Here is a 21434-nt window from a genome sequence, read left to right as displayed (position 1 = left end):
ATACCCCTGTCCACCTGTCAATCCATCCATCTGTAATCCATTTATTTGTCCATCCGTCATCCGTCCATTCGTCCATCCATCCATCCATCCATCCATCCATCCATCCATCCATCCATCCATCCATCCATCCATCCATCCATCCATCCATCCATCCATCCATCCATCCATCCATCCATCCAACCAACCAACCATCCATCCATCCATCCAACCATCCATCCATCCATCCATCCACCCATCCATCCATCCATCCATCCATCTGTCAAACCATCCCTCCATACCCCTGTCCATCTGTCAATCCATGCATCCATCCGTCCATCTGTCAATCCATCTCTCCATACTCCTGTCCATCTGTCAATCCATGCATCCATCCGTCCATCTGTCAATCCATCTCTCCATACTCCTGTCCATCTGTCAATCCATCCATCTGTAATCCATTCATCCGTCCATTTGTCCATCCCTCCATCCAATCATCCATCCATCCATCCATCCTACAGTCCCCCCAGCAGTCTCTTCAGTGAACAGATCATACCAGACACACTACAGACGAGCCCTACACACAGTATAAGCACATCCACCACTCTCTGTGTCACAGTGAGACGTCTCCACTGCAGTCGGAGGTGAAACAGGCAAGGCAGGATGAGCGTCATGGCTGCCCCGGTCACGCTGCCTGTCAAACCCATCAGCAGGGAGAACCTGGGAACTATCAGGGCCAGCAGGTATGATGTCATCAGCAAGACGCTGCGGACCAACAGGGCTTGGCGAGACACACTGCAACCTGTGTGTTTGGAGTATGGCAAGATGACATCATCTGCAAAGAGATGAGTGAGGAGATGTGGAAAGGGTAAACAGGAATTAGTCAGCAGGACTTGTAGAGCTTGTGACCAGCTTGTGTTTATGGGTCACTCTGTTGTTCAGGATGAGATCATCCAAACAGGGAACTTCTAACTTCTGATTAACATAGCTTAGCTTAAGAACTTAAAACTGTGTTTTAAATCAAAGCTGTAGAGGACATGAAAACTATGATTGCCATATCTGGATTATGTTATGCATGTTATTGTGTTCTGTTTTCAACTACATCTTGTCTTTAGCACAAATATGAACTGGGTTACACTCTCCCTCTATGTTCTATGATTCTGTTTGCATTTACATGTCATCTCTTTATTTTTTATCACTTTGAGACATATTTCTAGCATCACAAGTTCCTCACATCTTAATATATCATTGGATCATTATTTGTGTATTTGTTTTGTATTTGCTCTGTAAAAATGATCATCATGAAACTAAATTACATTACTTGGTAATCTCATGACCTCAGCTCCTGTTGACAGTAAATAACTACAAAAGTTCAGTCTTTGTGGCATATGTTGACAGTAAATACCGAATTACTCCACCGAGCATTTAAATGGAGTCAAATGGCAGGCGGCTGTTCTGCGGCTTATTTTTTACAGATTTAGATTTCTTTATTGAACGGACTGTTATTGAGCAAAATATATACACAGAACATTTGGTTAGTCGTGGGGTTTTGTATTACATCTATTCATACAGCTGCAACATTGGCCTTATAAAGATGATACCCTTATACAGTACATGATACCCACCACTGGGTCATGTCTGACTCAAGCCCTGATTTTCAGGACATGTGGCATGATTTGGACTTGAGCATCAGTGACTTGGAATTGAAAGGAGAGGAGGACTCAAACTTCAATATATTTACTTATTCTTTTATACTTTCATTAATTAAAAAAACAACTTTATTGCCTGTTTGATTTTTTTATATGAGGCCCTAATACTTTGTGCCGTCTTGGTCAGCTACAGTTTGTGCCAGCATGTTAAAAAAAGCTCAACAAATTTTTCATTTTGGTTTCAAATATTTTAGAATAAATGCAGCAAGAGCAGTGCAACATGTGCAATATGTTAAAGAACCAACAAGGTTAAGACTCATTCTTAAACAGACATCTGTCCAGGATGCACTCATTAAAGTGCTGCACTTCAGGTAGCCTTATTACATACTGTTAGTAAGTTATTTCTAACGTTAGCCTCTAAATTGGCTGAACCACTGGATCCAAGATTTTTGCCCAGTTGTTGGTTAATAGAAGGTGAGTTTCAGGCATTTTCTGTTCAAGACACCTGCTGTGATTCAGCTAAAGCCAAATTTAGAGCATCTGTGTGCATTTACACACAGTGCTGCATCTTCATTGATCATTTAAATCTCCTAACACACCCAGACTATCAGTTAGTATCCAATGTTAGTGAATGAAGTGTGTTTTCTACTGTGTGTAGAGTGAAAAGTTAACTCCTGCAGTGAATAGTTTTTTTTTCGTAAAACAGCCATCCTGACTTGGATTTGAGGTTTAAGGACTCTAATACAACCCTATTCATTATAAAGACTGAAGGCTTCGGTATCTCGGTTCCAGAGGTTCAACTGACCTCTGGGGCAGTTAGAGGTCATGATCAAGGGAAAGGAAGCAGTGAGACAGCATGAGAACTTCACTGATTAACTTTTTCTATGTTCATTGTCCTTCCAGGCATTAAAAGCCTCCAGTCTACAGACTTCTGCTCTATCTAGGAACACAAGACAGAAATGAAAGCTTCCCAAAGCCCTGTGAAATCAGTCAGTGTAACTTATATGTTGATGATCCTCAATTAGTCTTTTTGATACATAGCCAAAAGGAACTATGCTTTATGTATGAAGACATACTGTACACAAGACGAGGTCAGTCATTTGCATAGAAGAAACAGATCTGTCAATAATAATCACCTCTGAGCAGACATGTTTGCAGTATTTCTGCTGCAGAGTAGAAAGGCAGAGGGTAGGATAGCAGGGCTTTCGCCAGCAGACACAGGTTGACGAGAGGTCGGAGGTCAGAGGGCAGGTTGTCTGTGATGACCTCACTGGTCTCGGTTCCCCAGGTCAGCACGGCCTAATGAAGGAAGAAAGAAATCAATGCCATCAGTCTATCAATCACTCCATTTGCCTGTCACTCATTCAATCCCTTAATTACCTTTGTCAGTGAGATGTCAGGCCAAATACAAAGATTGAGTGGCTCTAAACAACCCTGAAATTAGTTCTAGTTTGACAACAAAAACCCAGAAAAGCAACAATGAAACGTACAAGACAGTAAACTGTGTCACTGACCAGCAAAGAAAACATAGTTTTCATGATGCAGGCAGCACCGTGGGTCCACCCCAGCATGGAATTAAACTGACATCTGTCCTGCATACTGCCCTCTAGAGGAGGGAGGAAGATCTGTGAGGTGTAGGAGAAGATTATGACGCCAACGGAGACCAGGAAGTCCTCCGGGTCCACAGGCAGTGACAGAGACGACCAGGACCAGCTGCTGGCTTGGCTCAGACAGTACAGCATGACCAACAGGCTGACGCAGGATCAGGAGAAAACAGTTAATGGCTGTAATGAAGCATGTAAAGGAGAGGTCATCCGTAGGGGTGATGTATGGTGAGAAGGTATGTGACACACTCCACTCATCAGTATTTAAACACAGCTTTTGATGTCTTCCGTTTTTGTGAAGGAGTTTTCTCTACTGTTTTTGTCTCTTTCCTTGGTGCCACCAAACCAACATCAAATCCACCAATCTTTGTTTCTTTATGTTAATATGATGAGATTAATTCCTGTCTGTAATCAGAGATGCATCCATAGCAACAGTGTGCTCACAAGAAATAACAGGCCGCTGACATGGAGCAGTGACCAATCAGATTCAAGGATTTGATACACCAGTAAAAAAAAAAAAAAGGCCTGGATTTTTCCAGTAATTTAAAATGGATTTGTTCATGACAGTCCAGCAATATCTCACAGTTTCAGAACTTAAGTCCTACCATTAGACACACAACTATAAAAACAGAATACAAATACTGTGAAAATGAAATTTAACAAACACAAGCAGAAGTTTGAAAGGGGCAGTACATTTCAATCACATTAAGTTGCTTTCCAAAAAATATGCATCCTAAGATTTGTTAACTTTCGAGACATTAGAGAAACTGAAAGATTTTCAGTAAAAAGTAAAATGCTCATATTTTGTAGATATGATTTAAATGATTCTAGAATAAAATGGGCTACCTTAAAGAGGTTTGGCTCAATGCTGTGAACAAGTGTGATTTAAAAGCTGTCATATTGAAAGTGAATCATTTCTTGATAAACTTAATTTAATCTTAGAATACTAATGTAAAGCAAATCACCTAGTCTGTAAAAACAGCATAAGACACTTTTCATAAAGAAACCTATTTGTTAGAAACATATAGAAGATAAAAAAGAAGACTGAAATATTTTTTTTCTTGATCTCTACCTTTTTTTCTGACTTTAATCCTAGAAATTTGACATTTTTACTAGAATTCTGAGATAAAAGTCAGAATTCAGATTTTTTTTTTCCCACCCGAATTTAGACATTTTCTCAGATCTTGAGAAAAAACGAATCAAAAATCTGACTTTGATCCAACAATTTTGACAGTTTCGTAGACTTCTGAGAAAAAGCAAAAACCCTGACTGAGAAATGGTCAGAATTGAAAAAAAGTCAGACCTTAATCTTTTTTTTCAGTGATTTATCCTATTCTGTAGAAAAATCCAATATAAAACAAAAAAATGACCAAAAATGAAAAAAAATTCTGGCTCAATTTAAGGTACCATCAGGCATCTGAAAGTAACTGTAATGTCTGATGTTATCTCGCCCTACTGATTTATTATTATATCTATATATAGCAATAGCAATCTATACCATTACATGTATCATATATACACCTGCTTTTTGTTAGTGATTTGGTGATTACACCTGTGCTCCTGTTGGTGATTCACAGTTAATCTGGACAGCGACAGATATAGAAAACCATAAAGAGCCAAACACATTTCTTTAAATGGGAATAGACTGAGAATAGGTACCAACACAAAATGAAATAGCCATAAAAAGCTAAAAGTAAGTGGAAGGTTCTCAGGGCTGGAGAACATATAAAACAGACCCTAATTCCTGATCTAATCCAAGACACCTGGCATGTGGAATGAATTTAAACACACAGTAACATTGGCCTGAAGCAGGTGGGAGCAGACAGTGAAACCAGCAGCAGCTGCACAATGATCGCAAGAAATTAAGAGTGGATTACACTGAACGCTTTGTTGTCTTGATTTAATAGAAGAGGTAAGAGTGTCAGCTGAGGCTCTAAGATCTCTAAATTGACTACTCTAAGAACTAACGTGATGAAGCTTCTGTTCAATCACCTGATCAGTATGTGAGCCAGGGAGCACAGCAGGCTGAGGGTGGAGACAGGTCTGAGATCAGTCAGCAGCAGGCAGGGCAACAGGAAGATCAGAGACACCAGAGAACACACTGATCGCGGAACAGTCATCCCTGATAGGCTGTCGGACAAGAGGCTGGTGGTCACGACTAGATAAAGGGTGCAGGTCATCAACAGTTCAACCACCTGGAGAACAGAGCAGGGTGCAAGATGAGAATCTAAAGCTCTTATAGGCACGTTTCAACAACTAACACAAGAGTATGCTTTTCTTTAAGGTATGAAACTTAATACAAAAGCTGCTCCACCTAAAGTTAAAAATGCTCTGCCTAATTAACTGTGTAATCTAGCCTGCTAGATTGTATAAGGCCCTGTCGTGCACAATGAGGGTATTTAAATCACAGCAGACAAGCAACAGATGACCCAGAGTGTGTGCAGGTAAACAGGTCAGACAGCCAGGTAATCATGTATTGATTTCTGTCTGGATGTGAAGAGAATTTCAACAAACAACTAACGAGCCAAAAGTACCCAAATAAAGTGTCTAATTAAGAGTCTTTCTACTCAAAGAAAAGTTTGTCAAACATGTTTTCTGTCATTTTAGTTAACTCTTACCATGTTGATTGATGAGAAAGTGTTTGTTCTTTTGGAGAATTTTGGTTTTGATTTGGAACAGCAAGGCAAGGTAGCTTTATTTGTATAGCTCATTTCATAAGCTATACAGCAACACAAAAAGCACAACAGTCGTTGACCTTTTCATGACGGACACTAGAGTCTCTAACGCTGTGGTCCATACCAACATGAGGGGTTCCTGCCATTTTTATTGTTACATTAAATGCGCGTTTTGGTTTGGGGTGGGATGTCAATACTGCAGCTCCACTGGTTGATCTCTAGTGCACAGGCCCTGGCTCTAAATACACATTATGTCAGTGCCCATTGTGGGAATGTGTATTTTGGCTTCACTTTTGTGCAATGGGAGGAGGTGGAGGCATGTCATCCATCTTTAAACACAGTCAATGATGCAGAGTAATATTCATAGGACAAATAATGTGCATGTTGGTTTTATAAATTGATTGTAGATTGAGTTAAAGAAGTGGATGTAAGAACTTGAACGTAAAGGCAATGACAAAGTGCATCATTCTTGATTTTTTTTAAATCACCAGCAGGGGAAGACTTACCCAGTTTCAAAAGGAAGTCTGATTCTCCATACGCCTATGAGAAAACAAACCAACTTCCAATTTTTTTTTTTATTACTGATGAGTTTAAGGTCTCAGCTGCATTGTTTAGAGTCCTTTGATTGCAGCATTATGTTTATTTTGTAAATTGTGGTCCTATTTAAACCAAATTGACCATATTCCATAGGACATTATTTAGGGCTTGTTGTCTACTTTGTGGTTGACAAATCACTTCAGCAGCAACTTGCCACTCAGGATAGAATCATAAGTATCTTGTTTAAATGTGGCCAAATCTGGCTCAAAAACCAAGACAAAATCATTCTTCCAGATGAGTCGTGTCATGGTCTACTTCTTTAATCCAGTCCAAAACGTACAGTAGATTCATGTGTGTGTTACCTGAGCTACATTCACCATCCATCCCCACAGTCCAGGCCAGTTTGGCCACAGTCCTTTACAGCAGGCCTCCACGATGTCCTGGTAGCTGTGTCGGACTCTGACCTTTGACCTGGAGCCAGACTCTCCACTGAAAGATACAAACATTTACTTACTATGATAGATGTTTCTGATACAGTTTGTCACTATTTTCAAAGGTACAGCAATTAGTCATCAAGAATTATGCATTCATAGAAGACATCTAAAAAAAACAAAAAAAACCCTTCCCCAGAAAAATGTTTGCTGTGCTGAAGCTTCTATTCCAGTGTTTTAAAGTCATCACAACAAGGTGTTTTTTTCACAGCTGGCAAGGAGTATTCAAAATCAAACTCAGCTCCATGGAACTAATTTGAATCAGAATTAAATTGGACTGAACCCTGCAAGGAAATAAAGCCAAAGTAAACTACAGTTTTACCAAACAACACATTAACATTCTTCGTAGCTGCGGTAGAAGAGTATGTCTGAGATTTAGCACTACTAAAGAAAAACATGTCTCTCTTTTCTGTATTCATATCATACACAGGGAGGAGGAGTCTGAGTAGAAAAGAGGGAATTAATTTGAGTAAGACTCTGCTCTGGGAAATGAAATTGCCTTATCTGAATTTATAGAGGTGCTGCATGAACTCAAACTTAGTCAAACCAAGTCATGACAAGGAAACAAAGATCCCAGCACACTTGCATGTTCAGCCAAGAAATGCAGCAGCAATGAAACAGAAAGAAATCATGTTGCATTTTGCTGATCCGTTAAATACATGTGATCCAATAAACCTCTACCTCTGCTCCTCTTCGTACAGACAGGCCACCAGGATCCTCCCTGTGTGGTTGCAGACCCAAGCTGACAGAACCAGCATGACAAGACCCACGTACCCCGACCGCACCAGAGCAAAGGGTAAACCCAACACAAAGATACCCTGAAGGAAGAGAAAAGAGAGGGACAGAAAAGCTTAGATGCGCAATTTTAAGGGGGTAGCAGTCATACACTACAATGCTCCTTTCCTCTGCGCCATTATTCAAGTCATTATTGTTCCTTTGTTTTTCAGCACAATGCATGAAACTGCAGGGTTTGTAAACTAGATTCATGGATTGTAAACAAGCAGCAACTTTGGGTGAACAATGAAGCCAACAGAGAAGTGCAAACACTGCAGTACCTCATGTCTCCACTTGAGGCTGGCTCAAAGAGGTCCCATATTAAAATGCCTGTTATTACTTCAAAGTTAACATGATTATATCCTGACTAAAGTGTGTGTGGGATTGTTTTTAGGGTTGTATTTCAGGTGGTTGAGCCCCGGGCAGCCCCAGACTGATTTTGGGCCAGATTATTATAATAGTAGTAATGTCAAAGTAGTGTTAAGTAACTTTTATACATCTTTTTACGTCATCAGATGTGGAATTGTTGTCATGATCAATGAAAACTTTCAGTGTGACGGTTGTAAATATTCCAGAAAATTACCTACAACTCTCAGCAGACGCAAAAAGCTTTACTCCAACTGCGCCTGGCTGTTAGCACTGATTGTCGGGAATTAGGAATGTATGTAAAGAGGCTTGTTTGAATATAGCATTGCTATTGCAAGGTTAAGGGGCACAAATGCAGCGTAATCCTTTTGTGAATCAGGCCCTCACTTTGCAATAAAATATGAACAATTTTACATCTCAGACAGAGATATTTTTGTATAAAGGCTTGCCTCTAATATAAGCCTGCTTCATATAAAGGCCTGGTACCATAGACTGTATATATAATGGACAGCGTCGCTCCGCCTTTTCTCATTGTACGGTTTTGAAGCCAAAATATCCCGTTCCAGAACGCAGACATCTTGTACATTTTCTGCAGCCAGAGTCTGCGCAGTAGGGAATTTGTGTGAATCTATGGCAGCTGTCAATCAAAGCATGTAAGAGCTGTTTTTTAACCTCTAATTACTAACGAAAAAGAAACTTTTCAGAAAAAAGAGGCCTTGAACATAAAACAGTCAAATAATAACTACATATGGATGTGAGAAACGTTCGTACGAAATGTATTTATTTTTTAAAGTGTGACCGCAACCCCATTTAAGGAGTTTTTTACCTATACTACAGCCAGCCACTAGGGGGAGCAGTTTTTGTGGCAGCCTCACTTCGAGCCGAGCGAGAGATTTTATATACAGTCTATGCCTGGTACCTTCTGTAGCCTCAGTTTATATTTGAGGATTCAAGATCTGTCATGATTGTGTTAAAGTATCATGTAACGCAGAGGAGGTAAAAAGTTGACTGAGCAAAGTATGATAACAAAGGAAAATAAATACACACGTGTGTAAGAACATTTTAAGAAATGTGTATAAAAATATCACAGTGTTTTGCTTTTACTGTGGTTTGTTAGTGCTTGAAAATAAAGTGCAAAGAACAGTGTGCCCATGGGAATTCTAAGTCAAACTTCTTCTGCAGTATGCTCATTCTACACAGATGAACTCACTGAAAGAAATAATTTAAGAAAAGCAATTCAGAATAAAAATATCCACAACTTCATTGCAAGACAAGTTGAAAAGAATACAGGAAGACTGCTGAAGAGGGAATGAGAAGAAAAATAAGAAAGGAGAGCTCTTGGTTGGAAGATGAGGAGGCGAGAGGAGAGTTTTGGCCTGATGCCTGGAGTATAGTTCGAGGATGCAGGAGACCAGCAGGAGCAGAAGGAAGAGGAGGAGGAGGAGGAGGAAGAGGAGGAGGAGAGCTCTGGCGTTTTACCAAGAGAAAACTGAAGTGACTGCCAGAGAGAAAAGGAGAAGATGAGGAGAGGGAAGAGAGGCAGAAAAGGTGTGAAATGAAGAGGATAGAGGAGAAGAGGAGAAGGATAGGTGCGGATAGAGAGCAGGAGGTTGAAGGAGGAAGAGGGGGAGAACGAGGGGAGATCAGAGGAGACATGAAGCTGCTTTGATGGAGCTGCTGTGTTTGGGATGTTGGAACATGGAGATACAGTTAGAGGAGCATATATTGTGGTTGCATAAACAGACACATTCTCTCGCTTTCAAGTGGTTATTTAGTAACTGGTGTCTGTCAGGCATATGCTGATAAAGCTTTGATGTTCAAATGGAGCTGCTGGGGATGAAAGCAGCAGTTTGAGAGAAATCTGACGCTCCGGTATCTGATTTCATCTCCCAGCTCTCTTTTTTCTGTGTGTTTCTGCCAGCTAATTCCTGAAGCAATCACACACAGGTAGAATAAAGGCAGGAAAAAATCCCTGATTATTTCTTTCAGCTCCATCCTGCCATAATCTGACACCTTAAAAATCTGTTTATTCGGGTAATACCGACCCAACACATACAGGTATGCCCTTCAAACCTATGCATGCTCTATATCAGCCACCAGACAGCTCTGGTATTTCAGTGACATATGCTGGAAAATATTACACATTCACTGCTCCTGTCTATACTTCCCAGGTATGAGATTTCAGCTGCTGCCCTTCAGGTCATACATAATATCTTATGCAGGCACAAGCCTTCTACACAAACACTGATGGAGAAATGTCTCTCCACAGCAGGATGGAGCAAAGACAAACAAGAAACAGAAAGGTCAACATTTAAGAAGGGACATTTTTTTGGAACCATGACAAAAGTTATACCACTTCCTTAAAGCTTCTGTGAGTATATTTGAGCTGGTTATAAACCAGACTGGATTTAATACTGATGCCTCTTTATGACCTACAAAAGGGAAAAACAGACTATCAGCATGAAGATTGGCTATTTATATGTATATTGTCATTTTTAATGCCTGTAACAGACAAACATGAAACAACCAAATTTTAAAAAATAATTGCTTGAATCGTGACATCAACGATTGGCAAATCTCTTTGACAGAGCATTATAAGTAAGTAATACTAGCCAAACAGAAACATCCCGCTCTGTTCTTTGTTTGTGCCCACAATTTAGGGTCCCAAAAATAAGGCCATATTTCATAATTTGTCATTTTCACAAAGAGATACGACGTTACAGCATGGCAACACTTGAGGAGGCTTCTGAAGTGCTGGGTTCTGGAATGCCTTTTTAATGGTGGGGAAGCTTTTGGTGAAAAAAAAGAAGGTAAATGTTTCTTTTTATAAACTCCAGTACTTTTTTTCATTTCAAATGTATGAAAAATGGAATGGTACCATTTTAAAGAACCTGGTTCTGAAAGGTATCAAAAAATCAACTCTTGAGATATTTAGGATGGAAAAATTGACCTATCAATTAAAAATCCAAATGGACAAATTTTTACCAAATTTGAAACAACTGGATTATATTTCTTACCCCCAAAAGAGCAGATGTTATTTGATCTCACTGGTAATATTGTTTTGTAATTTAACTATTTTAACTACATTTCTGTCTGGTTATTGGTGATTTTTTATTTGACAGCAGCGGCAGGCAACCACCCTGGTTCTTGTTCATAGTTCCATGTTTTTTTTTGTTTTGTTGTTATTAATTAATTAATTAATTTAATTGTGAAAACTGTGTAGTTTTAATGGTATAAATAGTTTCTACTGTATATATGTGTTGCCCATTTGCCATAAAATCAGGGTTGGATTAACACACCAGTGTGTGTTAATCTGGTTTGACTTTTGGTGATCACCTTGGACCCAACAGCCACCCCCTGAAGTAAACCTCCAAATCTAGCATTGTTTGATGCATCCTTATCCATCATTGCCCCTAACTGGCAGTCCAAGCACACTCAATCTCACTGCATGCTAATCATAGTTGGTCTAAGCATCAAATATAGTAGTGAAGGGGTTTTCATTGTAGTTAACTTTAATACATAAACACGATGAAGTGTCACTGATTCTGATGACCTGGGGTTTACAACACCAAAACCTCATAGTTTGATTTTGCATTGACTTTTTGTTATGAAGGTTCAGCATTGAGCACAAGCTCGGCTAACCCGATGACATCATCAGGGTACCCTCTGGCAATATTACTGATGAAGATGATCACAGCAAAGACAATGAAGGTGAGGATAATAATGGTAATGAAAAAGTAGGTTATCTACCAAATTGCTGGTAGAAGATGACACCAAAGCTGCTCTAACCTGCAGCTTTTTATCCAGCATCACTTCCCCTGCAGGGTCTCGTGATGTATTTGGCAGCGTTGTAAACCAAATAACTTCTGACGGCAATCTTTCCAAAAGCAAAATGGGAACACTCCTCATTTCCCTAAGGCTTGTGATTGGATTTAAAAAAAACCCAATTTAGAACTTGGATCTGGAGTTTTCATCCCGGTTTAAGATAAAATGTCACTCAGAAAACTGATAATCATCGCCAGTGAAACCAACATCAGTTTTTCTCGGGAACAAAAGCTGCACATCTCTAATCTGTGATGAAGAAAAACGAAGAGGAGCTGTCTCATTAACAGTCAGGTTGGAATTAAAAAACTAGTCTCATAATATTCCCAAGTCAGAAAGCCCTGAGAGCTGGAGCTGTTTTAAATTTATTTATTTTTTGTGTGTTTTTTGGCAGCACACTTGCTCTCTAATAAAAACTGTATTAAGCTGGCAGACAGTCAGTTATTCTGGCATCAATAAACCACCACCGGAAAATACATATTTTTCTTTTAGCCTTGATAGGAGATAAAGCTGCTGTTCTTTTTTTCATTATGGGGACATCTGTTAGCCCCTTTACAAATTGTTCTGTCATCACTGCTCTGATTGGTGTTCATACATCTGATTATAATCTCCAATCCTTTATCTTTCTTTGCATCATCCACAACTCACTTTTAAACACTTCAAGCGTCCACTGAAACATCACCTATAATACAAACTCTTCTCCTCATAATGAAGTCACCTTAGCTTTACCTTTCTGTGACCCCAACTTCAGGGATTAATGAGCAATCCATTTGGTTAAGGTTCCTGATTACAGGAGTGCTGCAGGTAATGAATAACCTATAAAACATTAACCAAGTCAAGAGCCACGGAAAGAAGCTCATACCATTTCAGCAGATTTGGAAAAAAAAAAAAAAAAACAGCATGCTGCAGAAGAATTACAGTAGATAGAGACAACATATGAACCAAAGTGTTGATTTAAAGCCAGATTAATTCAAAAATAACTGGAAGTACTGAAAAATAAGAAACATGTCTGTGATGAGGGAATTTCCATCCATTGTATGGAATATGTTGAAGTCTCAGTTTTCATCAGAGACAGAGTTTCTGGCATACACACTCTGTCTCTGGTGAAAACTTAAAAACAAATGATGCTGGCACCCTGAAAAAGAGAGTGGCATCAATAAACCGAGCACATAAAACACTTGGTTATCTTCTAAATATCATATGTTCTTCTTCATATATTTATTTATAGTCTAAAAACAGTGCTTACGCTGATCATACCCCATATGTGTTGCAGCAATCCGATGCAAGATCATTTGATGTAACTCCTACAGGAATGTGTGCATGCCAGTGTCTCTGTGCATATGCATACATTTGCTGTTATGATGCCCTGATGCCATAATGTTCCCCACAGACCCACTGATGCTGTTCAATTACACTGCAGTGAAAAAAACACATTTATATGAGTGCAGCAGTTGAACATAGCTCTGCATTTACAACACAATAAGCTATTAGCATTAGTGCCACAAATACTCTGTGACTGTATGGGAGCTTTTCTGTTTATATAAAGCAACTGGAGTCACGCTTTATTTGATTATGAAGCGTGGGGAGAGTCTGACAAACTGCCTGCACCGCCACAAAGCATTGTTTGGTAATATTAACACAATGGGAGGAGATTAGATTGTCTTCCAGGTTAAGTGTGGTTTGGATGTAGTGTGAAGCTTGGTGGCTAAGCTGTTGAGGCAGAGAGACAATAAGCTGTGTTGAGGACATTTTTCAAGTTTGCTGCTGAAAAACAAACTAAGAGATCTGTTGCACAGCAGCCAACCTACATTAAAATAATAGAAACAGTTGTGTTTCATAACTGGATTTTCTTTCTTATTTAAGACCATACATACAGGTAAAATATTTCACTATCATTATCTGGGTAGACAAAAGTGCTCCATGACTGTGGGGACCATTTATTGCACTGCAGTTTCAACCCACCTCTGAGTTAAATAGACTGTTATCAGCTGTTTTTACACAGCTGTGTTGAGTGCTTCATCGTTACATAACAATTTCATAGCAACAGTTTGCTGTATCTTGATTTCCTGATGGTATCAATGCACAGTAAAGGGTCAGATAAATTTGATGTATACTTAAAGAAAACAAGAGAGGAGACGAAAACAGCTGAGAAAAGACAGGAAGATGTGAAAGACAGACACTGCTGGCTACAACAGGGGAATCTACAAAACTGAAGATGGCACATGAAGTTTTGTGTTTTTTTCATGCTTTCAAAACATTTAGTTAAAATGTTAGATGTTTTCAAATTTTCAAATTGCACTGCAAAAACTAAAAAAAGCGAAATTGTCTCATTTTTAGTCAAAATGTCTTATCCCACTTGATTTAAGTTGAATTTACTTAGAAAGTAACATTTGAGCAAGATAGAGTGACTTGACCTTAGACTGCATTAGTCTGGCATCCAGCACCTCGGCTAGGAATCTAGGAGTCCTATTTGATCAAGATTTATCCTTCAACTCCCAAATTCAGCAAATCTCAAGGTCAGCCTATTTTCACTTGCGCAATATTTCTAAAAATAGACACTTCCTATCTCAGAGCGATGCAGAAAAACTAGTCCATGCATTTGTTACCTCCAGGTTAGATGACTGAAACTCCCTCTTACCAGGCTGCCCCAATAAGTCTCTAAAGGTTCTTCAGCTAGTTCAAAACGCCGCAGCTCGAGTATTGACTAAAACTAGGAAGAGGGAGCACATTTCTCCAGTGCTAGCTTCTCTACACTGGCTCCCAATAAAATGTAGAATAGAATTTAAAATCCTTCTTTTAACCTACAAAGCCCTTAAAAATCAGGCACCCTCGTATCTTAAAGAGCTCATAGTGCCCTATTACCCCTCTAGAACTCTACGCTCCCAACATGCAGGCTTGCTAGTTGTACCTAAAATCTCTAAAAGTAGTATGGGAGGTAGAACCTTCAGTTATCAGGCCCCTCTCCTTTGGAATCATCTACCAGTCAGGGTCCGGGAGGCAGACACCTGTTCCATTAAAGTTACTAACCATAGACCTTTCTGGAGTCCCTGAGCTCCATTGTCTCGTAGATTCCTCTGAGCTGCTGTAGACGTCCTCCTGCTGCGAACAATCTGGACTCCAGCTGATCCGGACATGCTGGACTCCAGCAGCAACAGCTTCTACGACTCGTCTCATCACTATCACTTCTCTCTCTTACTCCCCCTATCTGTCTTTCCAGACCCAACTCGGTCGAGGCATGATGGCTGTCTAACATGAGTCTGGTTCTGCTCGAGGTTTCTGCCTGTTAAAAGGAAGTTTTTCCTCACCACTGTAACTAGCTAAATACTGCGATGTGCAATGCTCATGATGGATTAAGGTGGGGTAAGATTGAGTCTTACCCTGTCTTGAAGTTGGGTCTCTGTTCATAATTTGACATAGAGTGGTCTAGACCTCTTATGTTTGTAAAAGCGTCTTGAGATAACGTTTGTTGTGATTTGGCGCTATACAAATAAAGATTGATTGATTGATTGATTGATTGATTGATTGATTGTTTTAAGAAAATGCATCTTAAATATCTTGTTAAGTCAAACAATCTTGAAATGATCTTGTTTTGAGTTTAGAAGAAACAAGGTTTATTTTACATTTCATACATTTTTCAAGCTGAGTTCTTATTTGTAGAGGACGGATAATGTTGCTTTAAGACAAACCCTTCACTTGATTTAAGTGAATGTATTTTATTTGAGAATCTATCAGAAAACAGCTCTATTGATCAAAGAAAGAAAAGTTGTTTTTTTAAGGGTGGGTTACAGTTTTCAGGCACTGTTTCTTCTAAATCAGATAAAAATATACATCCTCTACATGCAAACTACATGCACACAATGAAACACCTACTTTTGAGCATAGCTGGCTTATCCTAAAAAACATCATGACTGAATATTAGTATATCCAGCTCACTATGAGAAGACATTATATCTCAAAATGGTCAAATTAAACTTTGTAATCTTATTTCAAGTACAAGATGCTCTTACACCTAGAGAAGTGTTGCTGTAATACAACTCAAATTAAAGTGAATATATCTCAGAAAAAGAAGTTGACATGAAATGTATTAGTGCAAAAATCTTTTTTTGAGTGTAAAAAATACTAATTGTTAGCATTCCTGGCTTATTCTGACACACCAAGCTTTAAAACACGGGTAAAATATTGATTGAAATAAGTTTTCCCTGCTAATTCTAAGATCACAGTTTTCTAAATATTACGTCTTATTTTTAAAAAATGTACCAAGCAACTTTTCACTTATTCTATTTTTTTTCTTGTTTTTGGAGGGGCATTTTTTCCAGTGTGGGAGGTAAACGTGTGCAGGAGTAATCCCTAGATGAGAGTCCAGGCTGCTCTACACAGCATGTTCAAGAGAGATCACAAAAGAATTCATCAACGCAAAATTCTATGCATCCATCCATTATCTTGACCACTTATCCTGTTCGGGGGCGGCAGCTGGAGTCTATCCCTGCTGACATCGGGTGGAAGTCAGAGATAGACAACCATTCACACCTACAGGCAATTTAGAGGGACCAATTAACCTGGGTGAGCATGATTTTGTGGACCTATGGGAGGAAGCCAGAGTACCCGGAGAGACCCATGCATGCAGGTGGAGAACATGCAATCTCCACACCAACCGGGAACTTGAACCAGGAACCCTCGTGCTGTGAGGCAACAGCGCTACCCACTGTACCACCATGCAGCCCGAAACTTTGCATTATTTCTCACATAATCTATTTATCTGAATCTATTGGACTTTTTTTTTCTCATCTCATACCTGAAAAAGGTTTAAGACCATGCAAGTGTTGTGTATAAGTGTACCTGTATTGCATTTGTGACGTTCCATCCGGCCTCCCAGGCGGTGATGGTGGGAGCAGGATTCACAACTGAGATGTCAGTGCTCAACCTCTCAACTGGACCAGCCAAACTTGCCTGTGCACACTCTTCTTTGAGGCTCGTACCTGCCACAGTCTCTTCTTTGTTTTGCTTTCCCACCACCCTGTAGGATCCTCTCTTGCCATCCTGGTTCTTGGTGAAACTGGGGTTCTCCTCACTGTTGCGTCCCATCTCATCAGCTTCCATCTCAACAGCAGATCTCTTTCTTTTGCCATAACCTCTGTCATTTATTACCTTGTGAGAGTCTGCTGAGGAAACAGCTGATGTTACTGTGATTGTTCTGGGTCCAGTGGAGATGACAGTAGCTCTGGTTTCTTTAAGGGGTGGACTCTCCTGGCACAGGGATCTGGTGGATTCTTTTGGGGTAGAATCTGGTCTCTCCATCCTTGTGAGATTATCTTGTTCATTAGGAGACAAGCTGTTATGTCTTAATGATGATCTGGTTGTTCCGGCATCATCAGAGCTTGCTTTGTTTTGGTTTATTGCTTTGTCAAACGGTACTCGGCTGTCCTCACTGTAGGTTTTGTTCAACTCATCACTGTGGGTTAAAATCAGCATCTCTTCATCCTCCTGGAAAAACCTGCAAGATCAAAATAATTCATTAGATCTCTAACCAATGGTGTTGGCCTTAAACTCGAACAGTTAGAAAACAAAGATGATTTAAACAGTTAAACATTGATGGAACTTCTTTTAAATAGTAAAATAGGTGATAAAGCATTTAAATTCTTGATGTTTCCAATAGTATTTTCTGTGTAGTGAACTTCATAGGTGTAAGAAGTTGCCTATACTACACTATACCTTTTAAGGATTTTTATTTCTCAATATATTAATATTTAATCAGTCAAACAATAAATCTACAAATGAATAAATCAAAATGTGACTCACCTTGATGTCCAGTCCAGCTGCAGCCTCGACACAGCCCAGCCCCACAGAGAGCCAGCAGCACCCCAGGGCCGACCTGAGCTCCGAGTCCAAAGATGAGAGCTCATCTTCAGCCTCACTGTCGGCACTGTCAGCCTCCTTGTGTCTGGAGGTCTGAGGGTCTGTTAGAGATTGACACTGAAAACATTTAAAAAACCAGTACACAAATTCTCACTCAAACTCACTGCAACAAAACCACACACACAGACACACACAACTGCTTGAGCACAACGACATGCACAGGTAGGAAGTGATTGACAAGTTGGTGAGCTGAAACATTATAATATATCAGTGTTTCATTGGCTGAAGGGGCAAACAGTAAACAGATCACTCAGGGATACAGTGAAGGTGAAAAAAGTTGAATACACTTTCATTTTGAGGAATAAAACTTTTAAAATGTTGATGAAATAAAACAGAATTAAATCAATAAGTTCTTATTAAATTGCAGACATGAATGTCTGTGTTTGATAGTTTTTTCATTTTATTTTTTTTCCACAAAAACTAAGTTTCAGCTACTTTTTTTAACCATCATTGGTTAGGCAAATGGAGATACTTTAACTTTCAACTTAAACTAGTTTCACATTTCACTTTTATGAACTTTATTTTGAACATCTAACAATATCTATTTAGTTAAATGAGAATTAGATTTTTTTTTTAGAATGTACACAGTTTAACCCATCTGAGTTGTCTGTGGGTAGATGTTGCAGTGCTTTTATAGAGGGTCAAACCCTGTTGCTTCAGTTTTGCCCCAGAGTTGTGGTGAGCTGTGCAGGGCAGCAGGAGGAGCCATAGAACAAATGTGCAACTCAACAGGACCTAAACTCCTGCTCTGATTTCTGAACTATTTTCCAAGCTCCATTTACTTCTTTTCAACTTCTCTCCTTGTTTTCTTTTCACTGTTAGCTCTTTCTTTTTGGTAATAGAAGCTGTTCTGGTGCAATTTCTGGTTTGATTTGTGGCTTCTGAAGTTCATATTTTTCAAAATGTATCTTGTTCTGCAAAAAAACCCACACAAACTATAAGTGTGCTTCAAAATCATTTTACGGTTTCAGTGTTTTGTGTCAGTAGACGGATTCACATGTCCATATTTTGTTAACTTTCAACATTATTTACAAGTTCAGCATTTTAGCTCAGTACTCATGCGACAGAATCCATTTTACATAATTTATCTAACTGCAGAGGGGTTTTAAAGTATCCATGTGCCTGAGCTACACTGTAATTGATGCTATTTATACATTCTAGGTTATTTACTCCAGTATTTCATCATCATTTTTTATCTTTCTACTTCTAGTCACATTTTAGAAATTAATTTTATACATTTACTACATTTTATATTTATTTTCATGGATATTTCAGGACATCTTTGGAGAATAACACATCAAGTGAGAAAATATGATGCAATGGTATAAATTGAATAAACATCAGTTTTCAAAGCAGGCCTACATAGTTCAAATGAGCTCAGTGTTCAGTTGGAACCCACTAAAACATGAACAGATTAGGAAATGTTAAATAGTTAATTTCCCTATTGATACTTTAAGGATATTCTGATACAAGAATTTTATTGTATTTGTAATTGTATTTATTAATAATTCATATAGTATGGTGATTTTGGTAGGCGATATGACTTAAAGCTGCTGTTGGTAGTCTTGGAATAAACATCAGTTCAGGGAGAGATTTTCAAATGTTAACAAAACCCCTCCACATCAGATGTCCCTCTTATTACACCCCTCTCCCCACCTCTCTGCTCCTGTGAGCCCTGCCCACAAACAAATCGTAGTGCACACTCAATCAGGACGATGTAGGAGGACTAATTAGGTGAGTGGCTCTGATTGGTCAGAGCTGACGGGAGCGATTGGAATTTATAGATTGCTGGATACAGAAGCATAGGAAAATACAGAGGTATTTCGCCATAATCTCAAAATACCTCATTTATTGATGGCTGTTGATAAGTGTTATGACTTGTTTGCGAAACACAGGACAAAATAAGAACAGTTTTTTTTACCCCAATCCTATCAACTGCAGCTTTAAGTTCCACACATCTATCTATCTATCTATCTATCTATCTATCTATCTATCTATCTATCTATCTATCTATCTATCTATCTATCTATCTATCTATCTATCTCCTTAGCCTATGGTTCGTAGGATAAGCCAACCATGTTGTGGTACTTTGATTTCCTTTATTCTGTTTTTCCATGTGTTTTTCATTACAGACTCCCTCCCTCTGTCCCAACTTTCAACCTGGAGAGAAGAGAGAGAGAGGAAGAGGAGGAGGAGTGAGAGACAGAGAGAGAGAAGGAGAGAGGGAGAGAGAGAGGAAGGAGGGAGAGAGTTTGGGTCAACTTCTGTGAAACTTTTTTGCCCCAGTCATTCAACACAAGAGAGAGCCGCGCACGAGGACAAGCCACTGATTCCACGGCGCGCGCGGCACACATCAAACTTCAGATTGGGACGAACATGACGCGACTCCGGCTCGTGCTACTGAGCGCGTTGCTATGGCAATGCTGCCTTTCTCAACAGAGAGGTGAGTTCAGAAGCTTCATTGATAAGACTACAGATCGATTCGCAGAGTAATACGACACTGCTGAGGTCGTTTACGGCAGCTGAGCTCGCGGGGTTCATTCACTCACAGCTGTTTCCGATTTCCATTAATGAGCGAATCTGCCAACAGCTGACTGAATGTTTGCATTGACTGGCTTAATACATTGGAAGTTTTCGTCCCCTCAGGCCATAAGCAGGTCATTTATCCTCTGCCATGACCCTGTTCACAACTTACCCAAAGTCTGGTGTTATCATGCTTTTTTTTTGAATGGGTAAAAGTTGAAGAAAGTGGCATGAAGAAGACATGCAAGCATTTATTGTAAGAACCAGTCATTAAGAAACTTGATTTTTATTTTATTTTTAGGTTCATGTTGTATGCTTTTATTGCATTTGTCATTCTTTCACATCAATTTAAAGCGTTGGACTTTAACATTAGAGACTCTGACATAGCTGAACAGTATGGGGGCCTTCTAATACCACTCACTTTTTAAATAAGAACTTTTTCTTACTATTTGATCAAATTTTCAGTAATAATGGTCATAAGATAATTTTAATGGTCAACATCTTTTGGATTCCTATATAGTTTTGTAGGCCTATTGGCCATTTTAAACAAGGGCCCTGCAATAAGTTCAAAATAACGGATATAAATTGGATCCAGATCGGATCCTGAAAAGATCTCTTCCGCACCTGACCCATTCCGCTGTGCAAGTGGACTCCGATCCGGATGCGTTTTGCAGATGCGCTCCAGACAGTATGATGCCTCCATTGCGGATCCGTTGTGGGGTCAGTTTGCTATCTGGGATGTCATTGGATGACCTTTTTGCAGTTTATGCTAAGCCTTGAGCAAAGCAAACAAGCTATAGGTGTTAAAACACCCTTAATCCTTGTAGCTGGGTTGTTTGAGAAAGCAGATTTCTCCTGGTTATCTCTTTGGTTGATTGTTCTGGCCTTTATTGGATTAAACAGTGGATAGGTTTGGAAGTATGGGAATTGAAACTGGGGTTGAGGGCCAAGAGTTGGAGCTGAACTCTGTATTGCTGGAACAAGGACTCAGTCTTTATGCATGGAGAGACTCTGCTTTGATAAGTTACCACCATAGACTGTATTAATAATGGATGTGGTATCTGTGACGTCACGTCAGCTCTTGGACCGATGTGGTTTCTGGTGTTT

The 21434-nt window shown here is 39.4% G+C and overlaps 2 protein-coding genes across 3 annotated transcripts in view; one reads left to right on the top strand and one right to left on the bottom strand.

Moving 5' to 3' along the window:
• Positions 1-245: 245 nt before the first annotated feature.
• On the bottom strand, positions 246-20975 carry LOC117824468 (vesicular inhibitory amino acid transporter-like). Its single transcript, XM_034699954.1, has 9 exons — positions 20952-20975; positions 17688-17845; positions 16728-17382; positions 7611-7747; positions 6801-6927; positions 5219-5421; positions 3137-3374; positions 2759-2921; positions 246-808 (listed from the first exon to the last, which is right to left on the bottom strand). The coding sequence occupies exons 1-9, from the start codon at positions 20958-20960 to the stop codon at positions 489-491; spliced, it is 2010 nt and encodes a 669-aa protein (XP_034555845.1). The 5' UTR covers positions 20961-20975; the 3' UTR covers positions 246-488.
• Positions 20065-21434, top strand: part of lama2 (laminin, alpha 2) — a 283442-nt gene continuing 282072 nt past the window's right edge. For both annotated transcript variants that reach the window (XM_034699953.1, XM_034699952.1), the window contains exon 1: positions 20065-20247. In XM_034699953.1, coding sequence (XP_034555844.1) covers positions 20181-20247 — 67 coding nt within the window. In that variant the 5' untranslated portion in view covers positions 20065-20180. The remainder of the gene's footprint in view (positions 20248-21434) is intronic.

Source organism: Notolabrus celidotus, chromosome 13 (assembly GCF_009762535.1).
Source record: "Notolabrus celidotus isolate fNotCel1 chromosome 13, fNotCel1.pri, whole genome shotgun sequence".
Lineage (NCBI taxonomy): Eukaryota > Metazoa > Chordata > Actinopteri > Labriformes > Labridae > Notolabrus > Notolabrus celidotus.
Note: the sequence above shows the minus strand (reverse complement) of the source record. Positions and strands in the feature narration are given on the sequence as shown.

Coding starts and splice junctions, on each gene's coding strand:
- LOC117824468 (XM_034699954.1), bottom strand. Junction 6,928..7,610: donor CTGTACGAAGAGGAGCAGAG/GTAGAGGTTTAT, acceptor TGTATCTTTCAG/TGGAGAGTCTGGCTCCAGGT. Junction 5,422..6,800: donor GGATGGTGAATGTAGCTCAG/GTAACACACACA, acceptor TCTGTTCTCCAG/GTGGTTGAACTGTTGATGAC.